General features: G+C 45.3%; 1 protein-coding gene across 5 annotated transcripts in view; it reads left to right on the forward strand.

The window, feature by feature from the left end:
- Window positions 1-18,635, forward strand: part of ABCA1 (ATP binding cassette subfamily A member 1) — a 92,022-nt gene that overhangs the window by 54,352 nt on the left and 19,035 nt on the right. For all 5 annotated transcript variants that reach the window (XM_069002288.1, XM_069002286.1, XM_069002291.1 and 2 more), the window contains exons 8-24: window positions 1,567-1,653; window positions 6,101-6,341; window positions 6,906-7,045; window positions 7,284-7,400; window positions 9,683-9,871; window positions 10,698-10,903; window positions 10,996-11,172; window positions 11,782-12,004; window positions 12,365-12,586; window positions 12,960-13,164; window positions 13,691-13,804; window positions 14,266-14,437; window positions 14,968-15,099; window positions 15,619-15,758; window positions 16,775-16,912; window positions 17,453-17,673; window positions 18,100-18,172. In XM_069002288.1, the coding sequence (XP_068858389.1) occupies window positions 1,567-1,653; window positions 6,101-6,341; window positions 6,906-7,045; window positions 7,284-7,400; window positions 9,683-9,871; window positions 10,698-10,903; window positions 10,996-11,172; window positions 11,782-12,004; window positions 12,365-12,586; window positions 12,960-13,164; window positions 13,691-13,804; window positions 14,266-14,437; window positions 14,968-15,099; window positions 15,619-15,758; window positions 16,775-16,912; window positions 17,453-17,673; window positions 18,100-18,172 (2,797 nt within the window). The remainder of the gene's footprint in view (window positions 1-1,566; window positions 1,654-6,100; window positions 6,342-6,905; window positions 7,046-7,283; window positions 7,401-9,682; window positions 9,872-10,697; window positions 10,904-10,995; window positions 11,173-11,781; window positions 12,005-12,364; window positions 12,587-12,959; window positions 13,165-13,690; window positions 13,805-14,265; window positions 14,438-14,967; window positions 15,100-15,618; window positions 15,759-16,774; window positions 16,913-17,452; window positions 17,674-18,099; window positions 18,173-18,635) is intronic.

An 18,635-nucleotide genomic window follows, 5' to 3' on the forward strand; every position in this document is an offset into this window, starting at 1 on the left:
TGCTGAATTTTGTCTGGCACTTTGTAGCAGTGTGTCAGTAGGAGGCTGTTCACTAATCCTTTGCAATTGGATTTTGACTTTTCACTGTTCAAAACCAATTAGTATCTTCAGAAAACTTTTCCTCATCTACCCTGTCCCTGAATGACCTCTGAGTGCAGTGAACACAAATCTGTGTAGAGATTGATGAAGTATGTGGAACTGAACAAGCACATCTCTTGTTGTGAATGAATCTAGAACTTTCTACCTCATCTTATTGCTAATGTAGTAGTGGTAGAGCAGATATGTGGCTTTGATGTTTGCTGGCTAAATTTCTTTAAATGTGTCTTGAAGGTCTAAGCCTGTGGGGATTTTTAACTGCTTTTCTTCTAGATAATGTTTTTATTTATCTAAACCTTAAGGACTGCATTTAGTAGAAATCCATAGAGGTTAGAGAGGTCCTCCCTGAATTTGCAACTGGCTGTGAAGCAAAGACTAACTGTGCACTCAGAAAAGTTAGCTGAATTTTAAATGTCCCAGCAGATCAGCAGAACAGTGCCCACTTACACCAGCTGGCACTGACCAGGTCTTACCGCTCTCCAGCAGATTAAGTACAAAAAAAATCATCCCAGGAAAGACATGAAAGGGAAGCGATTCAGCTCAAAAGATATGTGCTAAAATCAAGGGCCTTGGCTGTTCATCTGTGTGTTGCAATACTGTAACTTTAGTATGCTTTCAAATGCTGTAACATGGAGCTACTAATGTGAAATTGTAGGAATTTATTTTAATCTTCATTCCCTTGAAAAAAGGATTGTGCCCAAATGTTTTCCATGCAAGATAATCCAGATATGTGAACAGAACAGGAGAAGAACCCCACAAACTGAACTCCACACCACCAGTTACATGTAGAGCAATTGGAAACAAGGAGTTGTCTTCAGTGTGACTCCCTGCTAGGGCAAATAGTTTCCTGAAAGCTGTGCCTTCCATTTCTGGAAGCCTATCAGTCTTGCTCTTTGGTGACAGTGCATACCAGCTATTGGAAGCTGTTTGTTTTAAAATACTCCCTTGATTTAGATAAACATCAAGGCCTGATGGCAGGACTTGAGTGATGATGATGTACACTGCACTAGGGAGTTCTTTGTGCCTGAGCTGGTATCTGTGTACTCTCACTGAAAACTTGTGCCCACCAAATTGTCTTTCATCCCCTTCTTAGCATTGGCTTGCAGGATTTCAGGACTGTCCATATGCGGTCCCTTATACTGTGCTTGTTTTGTGACCTGGAATGCAAGTCATCCTTTGCATTGTAAGTGTATGTGCATGCATTTAACATCTCGTTGGTATGGTTCCGGTTATGGCATCTTTGTACTTAACCTGTGAAGAGAGAAAGGGGTAATCCTATCACATTGCAGGGTGCAGAAGCCCATGGTATTTTAAGTTCAAGGTTACACAGATAGCCAGCTCTGTCTCCCCCACCAAGCACTTTGCCATATAAACAGTCCTTACTGCTCTATACAAGAGTGTTTATGAGAGTTTAATTTCTTTGCTTGTGCTTTGCAGTAACTTCTAGTTTCCTTTTCTGTCTTCCTACAGAGACGACTTTCTTTCAATTCCTCCTTATGGGATCTCTCAGAAACTGTGGAAACTTTGAGAGAGAGCATTGGGAAACTTGTTAAAGAGGTAAGAAGAGCCTTTGTGTCAGGAGAACGTATCACTGTGGTTGCTATCTTAACCTGTGATCAAGTACAAGAGGCAACTCAAAGGCAAATCCCTGGCTTGTTTTGAAACTTTTCCCCATCGTACAGCTATTTTCCCTATGTCAGTACAGGCAGCATGCACTTTGCAGCTGCTTGGCACTTCAAGTAAAATACCACAACAGGAATTAGGACATTTTCTATAGCGTTTTGCCTCCTCAGCAGTGGCACAACTGTTGGGCTTGCAGTACATCTGCTGCCAGGTAGTGCCTTGCAAGCTGCATATTGAGGCTTTCCTTTTTATTTTTTTCCATTCAGTTACCATCCCATGTCACGGTTATTACTTGTTTGTAACTACTGGGTTTCATGTGCAGTGAGGGTATGGCATGTGGAAAAGATACTGTGGCTGTTATAATTTAAATTAGTAGCTATAGGCTACTATTTCCTCTTTATCTATCTTGCTTTTTGGGCCAGAGATTGTTTTCCAGTCTTGTGGGGCACTCAGCACAATGACATCACAACACTAAACATAAACAGTGATTTGCACAGTCAAATTGACATTCTAGAGACTGCAAGTATTTGTTTTTGCAGGTGAAATGATGGATTAGGGGAAAAAAAAGCCCTGTGTACCTCATTACGAGTCAGAAGTCCAAATCTGGGAGGTAGGGGATGCGTGTTGAGCCAGAAACTTATCCTAGTTTTTTTGTCTGGCTCTGACTTTGAAGTGCTGCTATTAGTCAAAAACATTCTCTCCCTAGAGCAGAAATCACAGCCATCTAAGCTAAACAGTGCCACCGCCTCCATCTAAGCTAAACAATGCTGCCGCCTCCTCCTCCTCCCTTCGCTAGTCTTCCGTCTTTGCATCAGAGTGAGAGCTCCGCGCCCGTGAACGGCAGTAACCTCTGGGAGCATGCACAAGAGCGGGTCACTCCAGGTTAGCGTGCACCTCACTCCCACGGAGTGGCAGCTGCCGGGAGCCTGCGCCGTGCCAGCCAACAATTCCTGGCACGCACCCCTCCCCGAGTCCTACAACCTGCCATGCAGTCCCCTTCACATGGAAATTAAGACGATTCCAGGATCAGCTTCAGTTAGGACCATGGCAGAGCTTTTGCTGCTAGCAGGGAAGCTGCCCTTCAGAGTTTGACTACAGCTGTTTCCTGTTACGTCATTTAAGCTTGCCTTTTTTTCTTGTCTGGGATAAAAATAATTGAAACCACGTGATACTGAGTTTGCTGATGTGGCCGAAAACGTCCCAGGGTAACGTGCCTTTTGCTTGGCAGCTGTTTTGGGTAGGACTACCTTTTATTCTGCCCTGCTCTGCAAACAAAGGCAGCTTTTTGCTCTGTGTACAGCATGAGCTGCTCCAGATGGCGTGACCGAAAGTTACTTCTTATTGTCTGTTAGGCGGATTTCTGGGTGAAAAGGAGGGACTTGCTCCCTTGTTTCAAACGGCAGCAGCTTGAGGGGGTGGAGGGAACTATTGTTTGTGCCATGTCTAGGAGCCTTTCTAGCAAGGAATTTTAATTAGAAAATAGTCTGAACAAAATATTTGTCCTGGAGTATGGGGATTGATGGGATCTGTGTCCTTGGACTCTTTAAATCAACTTTTAGGAGGGAAGATTAAACACCAAGAGCAAGGATGACTATTTAGATACACTTAGGGAGCCTGATGTCTGGGAGAAGAAATAGCTTAGTAACCCTTCATGTTTGACATACTTGCTTCCAGAGGTGTAAAAAGATCAGCTGTGCATGTAAGTTGTAAATTTGCTGGTGCCAAAGATGAAACAAAGTTCCTTGCTCAAGCCATTTCAAATAATATATAAAAATGTGTTTGCCAATGCAATCCTTCTTCAAGATGATTAACACTTCATATATTCATGGGAATTAGCTGTACTTCCTGTTTGAGTACCTTTGCTCATCATGTTAGGGAGTTTATAGTACTTTAGCTAAACTAGCTGCCTTTTTGCTGAGGAAAAATGAGCTGTTTTACCTAAATTACAAAAAACTCCCCAAGGGATCCCTTTGAATTGCGCACTCAAACTGTCACACCTGAAATGCAGCCTTGGCCGTTTAGGTGAGGAATCATCAAATCCAAAAACTACGTGAGCATATGTAACAACCAAAAGCTGTTGTGTGACACTTCTCATTCATGTCCCATAATGCTGGTGTCCTGTATGTCACCCTGAACCTGTGGAGCCAGGTTGAGTGGCACCAGGCTGCAGGCAAAGACAGCAGTGAGTAGCGAGGAAATGAAAGTACACTTGAATCAGTCACTCTGGACATAGGCACTCAGGCTTTTGCTGTTCTCACAGCTGTCTTCCATTATATCAGCGTGCCGTCTGCTTTTAGCATCTGAAAATAGAGGCTCCTTGTGTAGGTGACACGTAGTAGCTGTTGTTTAGCATCAAGAATTTTTCTCCAGATGTTGGCACATCTAAAACATGGCAGTGCTACATGCACAAAGGGATGAGCACAAAGAGTCAGGTTTACCTCCCACTGTAAGGCCAAAGAGTCTTGAGTGTGCTTTCCTTGGGTGAACTTGGATTGAATTGTTCAGCACACTGCTGCTTTCAGCATTGTTGCTGGCTGGCTTTGCCAGCTGTCTTAGACTTCAGTTATCTGCATTTTATTTAAACAAATGTGACAGACCAATACACAGTGAGCAAAAGTGGCAGATGGTCTTTGACTCTGTTATTGTCTCTGAAAACAGGGCAGTTGGACCATAGCATCTAAAGTTGTTTCTGAGATGCAGCTGATGAGCAGTTACAAATAGGTGTCTCAGCAGTTCTGCTTGCCCGGTTTAGTGCATGTGCCTGTTCTGGGCAGCGCAGTAAGAACATCCAAGTTAATGTCACCTGATATTTCAGTAGCAGTCAGGGGATTGGATAAAATTCAGGAAAACACTTAAAAAGGGATGGAGAACCAGCTGTAGCATTTTACCATGATACTATATAAAACCCTTTGATACAAAACATAGATCTAGGCTCTCACTCTCTGAAAATGGGTAACAGAAGGGAATATTCAGAGAAGGCCAGTTAGGACACTTAGAAGTAGAATGACTTTCACAAAAGGAACAAGGGAATAGGCTGAGACTGTTCAGCTTGGAAAAAAGATGAGTTGGGGATATGATGGAGACCTGTAGTGGCACATGAAGAGATAGGGATTGAATGTTTACTGTCTCTTGCAGTAAAAGCAAAAAACAAAACTGCATGACACCAAATGGAGCTAACTGTAGCCAGATTAAGCAGAGAGAAGAGGTTCTTTCCTGTGATGTTGGATGTTAAATACTTGTGGATGTTCTAAGTTCTAGGAATTTACCATGGAAGAAATTAGTTGAGGATTAGGAAATAGAAGTTTTCTGAGCTGAAAATAAATAGAAACTGAAAGGTTACTTAGAGGAAGTATCCTAGATTCTTGCCTTTGTCTTATTTTTTCATAATATCCACTTATTGTTGCCGTCAAAGAGGTGATGTTCTGACATCTCCAGACAGGGGTCTGAGAGCAGCACTCCAGTGCAGCATGAAATCAGTTCTCATGCAGGTGGGTTGCTTTTCTTCTTGTGGTGAGCTTGGCCATGCCCGAGTATGGCAGTATTAATGCAGCAAGTGTCTCAGGCTGAAGGCAGGGTGCTTTTGTTCATGACACATTGCAGGCATATTGTCTGGCTTATGCCACTCAAAGGAGTCTGGAGGTACTAATGGTTCTGGCTGGTTGCACACTGTCACCTCAGGCCTGATGTCAGGTCAGCTGGGCAGGAGAAGGCTCCTTGCTGTGACTGGCTGCATGCATTATGCTGTGATTCAGGCTCCTGGCTGCAGCAGGGCTTGTTTTCAAGGATTTTCTGGGAATGCTGTTCACAATGGGGCAAGGAGTTTCTGGGGCAGGGATAAGCCATGCCAGTCTGGGAGGTCAAACTGGCTGCCTGGTGTAAATCAGGGGAGGCTTGGTGGAATTGTGCTAGGTGACACTGCTGGGGCCTGTAGCTCATCCCATGAGTTTGTGATCCATGAGCTGCAGTCACTTGGTGGTGTTCTTTTAATTCCTGTTCTGACTCAATGTACCCCACCCACCTGTCCTTGTGAGGGTACTCCACTGGAATGTAAGCCATTGTGCAACCAGGAGGAGAAGCAGCTTCCATGTTGGAGGGCAGGGAGGCCAGGAACCACCCACAGCACTGGACAAGAAAACTCAAGAGTAAAGAACTTGGCAAGGATACAGTCCAAGTACTTGCACAGAAGAGACTTCCTTCTACAGTCTCCCACTGTGTTGGTGGGGAAATGTTTTCCCTGGTTCTTACCCTTGATGTTGTGTTCAAGGGGATTCTCATCTGTTTAGAAATCTGTTCTGTGATTTGAAGGTGCATGGAAAGAACTCCTTTTATTAATGCTGTTTGATAACTTGCTTCCATTCTTTTCTCTGCCCTTCCCAAACAGCTGCTGAGCATGAAGAGCTGGAGTGACATGAGGCAAGAGGTGATGTTCCTGACCAATGTGAATGCCTCGAACTCCTCTACACAGATCTATCAGGCTGTGTCACGCATTGTGTGCGGCCATCCTGAGGGTGGAGGGCTCAAAATTAAATCCCTCAACTGGTATGAGGATAACAATTACAAAGCACTGTTTGGAGGCAACAGCACTGAAGATGATGTGATTAGCTTCTATGATAACTCCACAAGTAAGTGTAACAGTGGCATGGCCTGATGCCCCATCTGCTTCAAGATTGTCATCACTAGTGTTTTCCAAACTTCCGGAGATGAAAGCATGTGGTCGTGAGGGACATGTTCACTGCTGTTTCAGAAAGGCATGCACATACTGTCCTGCATGTGCCCTTAAGGCCAGTAAGTTATCAACTTGCAGAGTCTCCCAAGGACCATCTGTAGAGTCCACAGAAAGCTGTCCAGTGGACGTTCTTCAGTGGGAGAGGGAGCACAGTCGTGTGGAGCCTCTGGAAATCTGACGTTTTCTGGACAAATTTTGTTTGTGCCATGCATCAGGGTTGTGGAAGCGTTGCAGGACCAGTAGTGTGGCTCTTAGTGTTGGAAGCTACCTGGTTTCTCCATGTTCACTGGGCAGACTGTGCAGCCTTGGGCTGAAAGGGGCTATTTGTGGAACTTTTGCAGTAAAGGAGGGGTTGTGTCTGAAAAATGTCTTGCTTTCAGCTTTGATTGTTCTTGAAGCTCTATGCCTTCTGCACTTGTCACTGTGCTGTTCAGCTACTCACTTTTGTACTCTTCCTCAGCACCCTACTGCAATGAGATAATGAAGAACCTGGAATCAAGCCCGCTTTCCAGGATTATCTGGAGGGCTTTGAAACCCTTGCTGATTGGGAAGATCTTGTACACTCCAGATACACCAGCTGTAAGGAAGGTCATGTCTGAGGTAACTCTAGCCCTGTCCTCTGATATGTAGCATGAACTATGTCCTCTGGCTGTGCAGCTGATCCTTGCTAGTTAAATTGGACCCAAACACAAGCCTAGAAAGGATTGCCTGCAAAAGCACAGCCTCCCTAGTCTCTCACCTCCCATGTGCTTACTGTTACAGGCTCTATGCACCCTTTCAGCCCATTATGGGTCTCTGCCAGCTTTTGGAAATAACCTTCCTCTCCTTTTTGTGACAGGTGAACAGGACATTCCAGGAGCTGGGTGTGTTTCGTGACCTCGGGGGAATGTGGGAGGAGATAAGCCCAAAGATTTGGACATTTATGGAAAGTAGTCAGGAAATGGATCTCATTCGGGTCAGTATGGTGTCCTTGCCAGAACCACCACTGTTGTTTTTTGCAATAAGTGATGAAATATTTGTTTTAGATGGTGCTTCACAGTGCTTCAGTGCTGAATTGGGCAGATAAATATTGTGGATGGGACCCCTTCTTGAAAGAGACTTTGATTGTACAGATCTTGCAATATGCTTGTCATTCCTTCCTTCATGGAACAGTCCCCTGCAAACAGGATCAGTGCACATGTAACACTCGTTTCTAATCTGCCTCTGTTGGAAAATGTACTGTTTTGTCCGCAGTGTTGCCCTAATGTGTTATGAGAGTATCACCATGGTTCCTCAGGTGCAGCTCTGCGGGGTGGATCTTTGGACCCTGTGCTGATGTCTTTGGAAGCACAGTGATGTAAAACTGGGATTGAGAAACAGAGGGACAACTGTAGAGTAGTTTTTCCAGCTGTCTCTGCAACACAGCTGGTTGGGTATCATAGTGCACCTTCTTGTGTACGGAGACCTCCCCAGGTCTTATAAACCTTAAAATTAAATCATTTTTTATCTCACTGTAATGGGGGTAAATGCTCTGTAATGCTCTGCTGAATAATCTGTGACCTGCCCTGTTGTACTTCTCCATTAACATGACATACTGGAGTGCCAGAGACAATTGAACAGATTGTTGCAAAGTTCAGCAGAAAGGAAGGTCCAAAGCATTGATTTGCAGTGATGTCCTCTGAAAAGTGAATGTTGATCCTATTTTTTTTTTTTTTTAATTTTAGTGAGCCTTGGGCTTTTCTGGTTTTATATTTTATGTTGCCTGTTAACACTATTGCCTCTGGTAGTTAATTATTGATCTTCCCAGCAATCTGGTCTTCTTCTCTGTACCAGTGTAGTAATGGGGGTCCCTTTGTTGTCACCTGTTGACGTTCACACAAATGGGAGTCCTTCATTGTCAGTGCCTTGGCAGCTCCCAGAGAGCATCCCATTCAGTTGCCATGCTGCTGGGTTGATGGCCATCACCTCTCAACTTTCTGGGTTGTACAGTCTGTTTGGCATATTTCTTCCTGCTGAAGGAGAGGAAAGTGCTTTGCTTGCCCATCCCTGCCACTTCTAGCTTGATGCTAATGTGCCTGTGAACTTCAGGAAGGGTGACATGTGTCCCTGGGGTTAAGGAGCTTTAATGATGGAACTGAATAAGATGAGGTTGAGCCATTTCCCTGCAGGCATGGTGTCCTTTCTGCTGGGGATGGTGGCAGAAGTTAACCTTGAAGACCAAATGAGAAGAGAGCACAGCACATCCAATTCCTGTTTGCTTGGATTTCCTTTTTGTATATTTTCCTTTGCTAGCTTGGTCTGTTCTGTTTTTCCAGTTTACTAAGCTGTTCTTATAACTGAGTGACACACTACTTTCTGGTTTGCTGGTAACAGCAGAGTATGGGGAAGCTCTTTACCTCTCTTTAATTTTTGCTGTGGCAAAAAATCCATTTTCTGTTCTTAATCATAAGGATTTTTGCAGTTTTCTCTCTTGTGCATGTTTTTCTTTTTATCTCCCTGACTTCAGTTCACCTATATCCTTTACAATTACTGCTCCCTTCTGCCTGGCCTTACATTGTCTGCCCAGTCAGCTGGTTTCTGCTTCAGTGATGGGTGCTTCTGCCTGGCACTGAACCTGTGCTAGGCATTCTGCGTACAATAGCCTGTCCTCAGAAAGCTAGCAGTTAAACTGGGTGAAGAAAGCACTGTCCCTGACAGGAGGACAAAGGCAGGACATCGTGGCTGTATAGGGCTGCTTCAGCCAACTCTGGTGGCACAAAAGCAAAACACGAGAATTCCCTGGCCTCTGGTCAGCACAGTGACCGTTGAGCCTTTGGCCGTGCCTTAATCCCTCTCCATCCCAGCTGGGAGCAGAGATTTGTCTGGGAGAAGTGAGGAGATCTTGGCAACCAGCATTAGCCAAATGCATTTCCGCTGAGCAAGCATCTCCCTCTTCCCTGGTTTGCATGTGTGTGGGGGTGCAGAGCTGTGCATGGCTCTCTGCTGCCCTCTCCTTGGGAGAGGGGTGGCAGGACATGGAGGCAGACAGCCTGCAAAGTACACCGATATGGTTTAGCTGTACCGAGGGAGGCATATCCTTCTCAATGGGAAGGTGAGAGGAAGGACCCCACTGCGCTGATCCTCTCAGTATTGCAGAGGGCCTCTCCCTGCACCTTTTTAACAGGTGTTATCCCTGGTAGTGCTTGTTTTCATTATGAGAGGGGAGATCTAACATTAATTTTCACAACTATTTCTCCTTTGAAAACAAAATATCTGCAGACGTTGCTGAAAGGCAAAGCCCTCTGGGACCTGCACTTGCCAGCTTCCAACTGGACAGTGGAAGATGTTGCCCGTTTTCTGTCAAACAATCCAGAGGACTTTGAGACAGAAAATGGCTCTCTGTATACCTGGGTGGATGCCTTCAATGAGACAGACCGGGCTATCCAGACCATCTCCCGCTTCATGGAGGTGAGATCCTGTTAGTGTGGGCAAGGAGCTGGGGCGGGGGCAGCAGCTTGGTCTCCACTCATGCAGTTGGGTGTTCTGGAAAGGGAAGATAGGTACATTTTCTGGACACAACCAGGTATTAGTAGGGCTGAGTAGCATGTGAGAAAACTATCATTTATTCAGATGCCTGAGTATAGATATCAGAACCTAACTGTAGGCCTTGTTCATGAAGTTTTTGCTTTTGTCACTGTGTGTGGTTTCCTGCCCTTCTGTTACTGGGTGCCTGACAGCTACTGCTGTCTCCAGCAGTGTAGCAGCTCATACTTCAGTCTGGGGTTTAGCTGGGGACTGTGGTGAAGCTGCTTTAAACTGAGGGAACAAAATTAGTTTCTAATTGTTGCCTCATCATATTGGGAGGTAAGTGCAAACAGAAACAGGCCTGTTAAGGGCCTGGTCCAAAGCCTTCAGATCTCTCTACTGATGTTTAGAGGCTTTTAATCAGACTTGGTTTATTGATAACAGAAGAAATAAGACTATATATGGAAACTGATACCTGGATAAGATCCCATAGGCACTACTTAACCTCTTGTACAGAAAATCCCTTTGCTGGGGTATTTCTCAGTGATATATATTTGATTGGCAGGTGACTGTCATGCAGTCAGCAATGACAGCTCTTGCAGCTTGCTGGGCTACAGCAAACCATTACAAGATAGTTGGATGCAGTTGTCTTTTTCTTGGGCATGGCATTAGCACTGGAGAGTTCTTTTCCTCTACCCCACGTCTAAACAAAGTACATTATGCTTTAGCAGTGTATCCCATAAATGCTTCCAATTGTGTCCCTGTCTAGTGTGTCAACTTGGACAAACTGGAGCCTGTGCCCACAGAAGTCCAGCTCATAAACAAGTCCTTGGAGCTTCTGGATGAAAGGAGGTTCTGGGCTGGCATAGTCTTCACTGAAATAGCTCCTGACAGCACAGACCTTCCTCAGCATGTGAAATACAAGATACGCATGGACATTGATAATGTGGAGAGGACCAACAAGATCAAGGATGGGTGAGCCCTGACATCCTGCCTTATGAACAAATTCTTCCAAAGGATGTGGTGAGGAGGATTTCTAATGGAAAGGTCTTAATCCCTTGGTGCAGGTACTGGGATCCTGGTCCCCGTGCTGACCCCTTTGAGGACATGCGGTATGTCTGGGGAGGCTTTGTCTACCTGCAGGATGTGGTAGAACAGGCCATCATCAGAGTTCAGACAGGCACGGAGAAGAAGACAGGAGTTTATGTGCAGCAGATGCCCTACCCATGTTACGTGGATGACGTGTATGTATGCGGGCTGCTTCAAAAGCTCCCAGGAGGAGGAGCTTGGGAGGCATGGGCTTTTGTCACTCCTCAGACATGGTTTATGTTCCTATTATCAGTGAGGAGGCAATCTCCATAGTGTTCCTAATCCCTGGAACTGGGGCACCCACATGGAGGATTTAGCATACATGATGCCCTGCAGAGTCCTGCCCAGGAGAGGGACTGTCAGTAATAGACTTGAACATACAAAGTACCTTCCTGAGATGTGACTATATACCCACACCTGATGCAAGCAAAAATAGCACTGGGGAAGAAAGCAGACAGATAAGCACAGGAGAAGGGGAAGAGGACAATTGAGAGCAATCTCCAGGCAAGGCAGCTCTTTGCATCCACTCTTCTACTGAGTGACAATTGCAGATCCAGCTCTCATTCCTAACTGGTGATGTGCTCTAAACCCATCTGCCTCACCTCATGGTGAGACACGGATCCTGTGTCAGGCTTTGCACATCAGTTGCTTTGTGCAGTGAAGGCTTAGCTGTCACCATGCTCTGATAGCCCTTGAAGTGGTACCTGAAGTTGCAGTGAAGTTTCTCACTCAGTTCTTCTGGCCCCTTCCCTTCATTTTCTCAGATTTCTGCGTGTCATGAGCCGTTCCATGCCTCTCTTCATGACTCTAGCTTGGATCTACTCAGTGGCTGTGATAATTAAGGGCATTGTGTATGAGAAGGAAGCCCGCCTGAAAGAAACAATGAGGATTATGGGACTTGACAATGGCATCCTTTGGTTAAGCTGGTTCATTAGCAGTCTTGTCCCTCTCCTGATGAGTGCAGGATTGCTGGTCCTGATCCTGAAGGTGAGTAGCCTGGTTTGGCCTGTGGCAGCAGACTCTAGAGCCTTTAGAGCCTGCTAAGCAGTGGTCTGCACTGACACACTGGGGAGGAGTTTGTGCATGTGTGTTGACCAGTCACTTTTTGGGAACAGGATTTTGGAACAACAGGACTATTGTGGCTGAAAACAACAGGAGGCAATGTTGTAGATTCAGTTCTCTTGAAAAGATGCCTCTAGTACTGCCTCACTTCTGGGAGGGCTGTTGTGCAAATCAAATTGCAGGAAGCTCCACTTCCCCTGAGCAGCAGCTCTGCAGAGCTGGCTGTAACAGAGGTACCTTGAAGAGCCCTTTCAAAGCCTGATGCACTTGTTGTTCTCCTGCCAGATGGGGAATCTGCTGCCCTACAGCGACCCTAGCGTGGTGTTTGTTTTCCTCTCAATCTTTGGCGTTGTGACCATCCTCCAGTGCTTCCTCATCAGCACCGTGTTCTCCAGGGCCAACCTGGCAGCTGCCTGTGGGGGCATTGTCTACTTCACGCTGTACCTACCTTATGTGCTCTGTGTTGCCTGGCAGGACCATATCAGCTTCTCACTCAAGATTTTTGCGGTGAGTCTTGATAAAACTCTTCTGGGCACTGGGTCTCTACCACTGTGGCACTCAGCAGCTCTCTAGCTGGACACTTTCTTACCTGTCCAGAGAGGGTGGCTGTTAGCAACCTGTTCCCTTGCAGGAAAATCCAAAGAATAAGGGAAAGAAAATAGGGAAACTTGCAATTCTGGATGGAGGTACAGCAGAGATTTCAGGCCTTATTGAATCCTAAACCAAATCTGCCACTCCATACCTGCAAATACAGTGACGGTCCTTGGAACTTTGACTTTTCATATGGACAGTGTCCCTTAGCTTTGTGCTACAACTGAGATGACTAGTTGGAGAGTAGATGTAAAAACACTCAGTGCACGTTCATGCCTCCTGTTTTCAGAGCCTGCTGTCTCCAGTAGCCTTCGGTTTTGGTTGCGAGTACTTTGCACTGTTCGAGGAGCAGGGAGTTGGTGTTCAGTGGGACAACTTCTTTGAGAGTCCATTGGAAGAAGATGGCTTTAGCATTACCACATCGGCTGTCATGATGCTGTTTGATACTTTCCTGTATGGAGTCATGACCTGGTACATTGAATCTGTCTTCCCAGGTGAGGTCTGCTTCTGAGGGATAATCATGTCTTAAGGCTTTTTAATAAATCCTTTCATTCTTCTCACTTGCTAAGGTGCAAATTTGGCCCATTTCCAAGCAGAGATGTAGAAAGGTCGTGGAACAAAACCAGCATCAGAGCAAGTTTGCTGCTTGCTGATAGCAGTGAGTGTTGCCCAGCAGAGAAGCATGACCCCATTGTGGCCATAGCTGATCTGGCCCCAGAAGCTTTGCTGTACTTCACTTGCTCCCTCATCAAAAGTTCACAGACTGTGCTGCAAGGGAGGGGTTAAGAGTATCAGTACCTCATGTGCTACTAAGCACCTTCCCGCAGAGAGTTTTTAACCCTAAAGTGAAGTTAGATGTCTTACCCAGAGTCTGTCAGTGTCTTCATACAGAAAGATTTCTTCTTAGTCTTGCCTCACCCAGAGGCTTACTGGGGGTGGAGTACTTCCATTCTTGTCCTGAAAGCTAAAAAAAGAAAAGGGAAAGATGCAGTCAGGCTCATGTAATGCTTTTCTTTTTAGGCCAGTATGGGATTCCCAGACCCTGGTACTTTCCTTTTACAAAGTCCTATTGGTTTGGGGAGGAACCACAGGACAGGCAGCATCCCCATCCTGACCAGAAGGGGTCTTCAGAAGGTAAGTGCTGGACACAGAGCCTTTCTGAAGTGAAGTGTTAAGGTCTTTCTTCTTCTGAAATGGGAGTCCAAGGACAGCATGAGCAGGACTGGCATGGATAGGTGAAATTGGTCATCCTTTTGTTATCACAGTTTGGATATGCTGATCAGGTGGGTGTATCCAGATAAACCCAAGGTACTTTGCCCACCTGAGTGCAGCTGGGCTCATGGAGTTGAGAAGCCCTTGTATTTTTGCTGAGCCTGGTAACACTGGAGATCTCCAGCTCCCAGATGAGCCCAGGAGAGAGAAAATAGCTAAATGACGATTTCTGTGAAAGATTCCTGTCTCTGAGGAAGAAACATGGTCAGTTCTTCATATAGCTCATTTCTTCACTGGCCTGGGGGAATGTAATGTCTGTTAAAACTCCATGCAATTTCTGTTAAAACCTATCATATCTCTCAAGTTTTCCTGCTTTCTTCCAGTCTGCAAGGAAGAAGAGCCCCTGCATCTGAGTCTTGGTGTTTCCATCCAGAACCTGGTCAAAGTTTACCGTGATGGGAAGAAGGTTGCTGTAGATGGTCTCACACTTAACTTCTATGAAGGACAAATCACCTCCTTTCTGGGACATAATGGAGCAGGGAAAACCACTACCATGTAAGAACAAAATAATGATTTAAGACCGTGGGAAGTGACTGAATACTGCAACTCCTATCCGTATAGTAGAGGTAGCCGTAGAACGCAGCATGCAATCTGGTGCAGACTAGAGTGCCTCTGCTGATTTAGTCTAATTGTGCTGCTGCCTCACAGACAGAGGGGACTGGAACTGAAGGGAGTTGAGGTTAAGGCTGGGTCAAATGAATCTGTAGGCAGTGTTTTGGAGTAATGCCATTTGTGATTCTGACTTACCAGTGAAAGAAAGCAAGTGGGTACTGAAAGAACAAGAAGCTTTTAGAGGAAAAAAATCTTTCCTTCAAGCAGCCATGTGGGTGTTCTTGGATCACCACTGGAGCTGATTTGTGTTTTCGTTTTTTTTAAATCCATTAGTGAGATGTTTCTCAGGTTACTTTCTTGATATGAGATTTCCCCAGGGTTTCCACCTACTCTTAATTCAGCCATCCTGGCATTCACAGCAGCTGTTTCCTGGTGCTGGAACCTACCTGCTTACCTATTCTGGTTTTTTTTAGGTCCATTTTGACTGGCTTGTTCCCCCCAACTTCGGGTACAGCCTTCATCCTGGGCAAAGATATCCGCTCTGAGCTGAGCACCATCAGGCAGAACCTGGGAGTATGTCCACAACACAATGTGCTGTTTGACTTGTGAGTATCATGTGGGAGACACAGGACTGGTGCTATCCAACAGATGTTTGGGTTCTCTAGGATACAGCAGTGGGCTTCTGGCTTTGACAGTCCTTTTTTTGTGTGTGTGGTGCAAGACAATGGGGTGGTGTGGGATTGGTACAGGAACATTCTGTTTATTAGCACATTCCTAAGTGCCCAGGGAATGATCAGCAAGAGCCTATACTTTAGTCTTTCATGTCTGTTAATAATCTACTCCACTTAGCTAGGCCAAGTGTTTCTTCAATGCCTAGTGATTTGGGTTGTTTGTGGTACTGTCAAGCACCCTTAAAGAAGGATTATTTACATGGGTGCTGATTAGAGCCACACCCTGAAGTCAGGCCCAAGCTGAGCGCACCCAGTCTGTAGCTCCTTCCTGAAACCTCAGCCTTAAAATATGTTTTTCTGAGCAAACAGAAATGCCTGCAGTAGTGCTAATATAAGGGATGAATCCCGGCATGGTGCGTTCAACTGTGCCCTGAGGCTGCGTTTGTTCCCTAGGCTGACTGTAGAGGAGCACATCTGGTTCTATGCTCGGCTCAAAGGGCTGCCAGAAAAGAAGGTGAAAGAGGAGATGGAGCAGATGGCAACAGATGTTGGTTTGCCTCACAAACTGAAAGCTAGGACAAGCAGACTCTCCGGTAGGTTCAGATCTTTTATGTTTCTCAGCCTCAGAAACACTCCACTGGCTTTTTCAGAGGCTGCATTATGGACCTTGATGGGATCCTGCAATTATATATAGACTACTATGTAATTAAGCATTTAAGGAAGTCAGTTAGTTATTAAGTACCTAATCAGTATATCATAGTAAACGTCACAATCTTGCACTGTCACAAGCTATCTAACGGCCATAACAAGTCGCTCACTTTCTGAGTATTTTGTATTTGTTTCCATCATGATGTAGTTCAGCTGCATTTACTGTGTATTCTCCAAAGCTGCTAATATATTTGAGGTTTATGAGTTTAGATGAAAGTGACTTGGGCCATAGTCTCCTAATCCCTTGCTGTTTGTGAACCATACATGCATTCCTTAGGCTGACTTCTGCCCCTTCAGTTGGTGACCTGGAGTGTCCCCCTCCTTTTTCAGGAGGGGCGGAATTCCTGCATCAGTCGGTACCAGATACTTGAGGGACTGAGATGCCTTTGTCTTACTCAAGTATCAGTACAGACTGCACATTTGACTTTAGGGAGGAAGAGCAGACGACCACAGTTGGCTTTAGTATTGAGGAGTGCAATATAATTCCTTGCTCTTGCCTCTGGAACACTTCCAGAGGGAAGAAAGGGGAGTGTCATGGCAACTTATTTCTGCAGGTCAAGCTCTGGAGACCTGTGTTCCAGATCCTCAAATATGGTTAGGACTCCAAGCTGGTGGCTTGCTACCCCTGGTGCTGAGATAGTATAATTCACTTAAGGAAGGGCATGCAAGGTGTGGTTCCCTGCAGTAGAAGGAGACTCAGACTCCATTAAGGAAAGCCTATCCGGATGAATTAGCCATTGTCCAAAAAGTGGTGGGACCCTGAAGGCCTGAAACAGCAGCAGTACTTGTTCTCCTCAGTCTGCTTTCTTTCAGAGAGCTCATTATCCACCATGCTGCAAGTATTGCTATTCCACTTGTCTCTGCGTCAGCCTGAGCACCTCTTTCTTCTTGTGCCTGACAGGTGGCATGCAGAGGAAGCTCTCTGTTGCCTTAGCGTTTGTTGGTGGCTCCAAGGTTGTCATTCTGGATGAGCCTACAGCTGGGGTGGATCCTTATTCTCGCAGAGGGATATGGGAACTGCTTCTGAAGTATCGGCAAGGTATGTGGTCTTTTTCTCCGCTCTTAATGCATGTATTGTGGAAGGCAAAAGAAAATCAATCTGATTCATGACTGTTCTCAAAATAGCAACGTGTCTTTGTAAATCTGTTGTTGCCTGCTCCGAGTAATGTACAAAGACAGTGCAGGACAAGGATGCTCAGATCTCTCATCTATATTCCTTTCTCCTCCTGTTCATGTCAGAATTCATGAATGAACTTTGTTACTGGGTTATGAGGGCAGCTGAAGTCAGAAAATCACCCTTGGTGTTCAGCAATGTCCTGTTCTGCTCCATGCAACCAACCTTGCAGACATGAAATTAAACCTGCATTTGCTGAGCACAAGAGCCAGCAGACAGTGGGAGGAATAAACCCCTGATAGCAGTTGTGAATCTTCTCCATACTCCTAGTCTTGTTCAAAGGAGCCAAACTTGCAGCATCACCCTTCCATCCAACTTCATGGCAAGATCCAGATAATTGTGGCTTTAGCGTGGGAACACACGTTTGTTTGACTTACCAGCAGTGTCTTCCTTGCTCTCTTCCAGGTCGCACTATCATTCTCTCCACACACCACATGGATGAGGCAGACATTCTGGGGGACCGGATTGCCATCATTTCTCATGGCAAGCTCTGCTGTGTTGGCTCTTCTCTCTTCCTGAAGAACCAGCTGGGAACAGGCTATTATTTGACCCTGGTCAAAAAGGATGTGGATTCCTCTCTAAGCTCCTGCCGAAACAGCAGCAGCACAGTTTCCTATCTGAAAAAGGTACAGCTGGCCTTTTCTGCCCGTGTTTATTCTTTCTTCATGAAATCTTAGGCTTTTTGGAAGCAGCAGCTTTTACGTGGTAGAATGTCTCAAAGGAAAATCCCTTGTTCTTTGAAAGAAGTGTTACTTGTTTGGTGGGTACTGTGCCAGACCATGTCTGGTTAAACTATTGCATGGGACATACATCTCCATTATTGTTTTTTCGTCCCAGTGGTCCAAAGCTAATCAGAGAAACACAAAATAGGTTAAGTACACTTTTGTAACACTCACTTCTATATCTGTGACCCCTTACTTCTATTTCAGCCCTTTGCAGTGCTGTGTCACCATTTGCAGCTTCTGATTGGACTTATTTAGAGTGTAGCATCCGGTGGGCCCCATTTTGAATAAACAGCAGGAAATAATGCTTGTCTTCTCTTTTGTGACCAGGATGACAGTGTCTCCCAGAGCAGCTCTGATGCTGGCCTTGGAAGTGACCATGAAAGTGACACACTGACAATAGGTGAGGCTTGACAAAGAATTTAAGATTGAATCCCAGTTGACATTGCTTTGTAGTTCACCATAGACAGCTGCCTTAGCCTTGTTGCCGCTACGTAGCTACAGTCTTGGACAATTACTAAATTCACAGCAATGGTATTTTAAAATCAGTAAATATTGGAATGCTTTTCTTGAGTAAGCCGTTTTGAATTCAAGCTGTCCTGAGAATTAGTAAGCAGAGATTATGTAGTTGCTTGGCCTGTTAGTCATATGTAATGCTGGTGAGCGCTACATCAATGATTTGCAGATCTTCCAGTAGCATGTAAAAGCTCTCTCAAGTTCTGCACATAAAAAGTATAGCCAGGCTTGAGTCCAGGCTTGTATTAAGCTAAAAAGAAATTAGACTTTTTCATGGAAATGAGCTTCTTTCCAGAGATGTCCCATTTGTCCTCCTTTTCTTCTGGCAAGATTTTTCAGGCTGAGCTCTT

Source organism: Aphelocoma coerulescens, assembly GCF_041296385.1.
Source record: "Aphelocoma coerulescens isolate FSJ_1873_10779 chromosome Z unlocalized genomic scaffold, UR_Acoe_1.0 ChrZ, whole genome shotgun sequence".
In the NCBI taxonomy this organism is placed as follows: domain Eukaryota; kingdom Metazoa; phylum Chordata; class Aves; order Passeriformes; family Corvidae; genus Aphelocoma; species Aphelocoma coerulescens.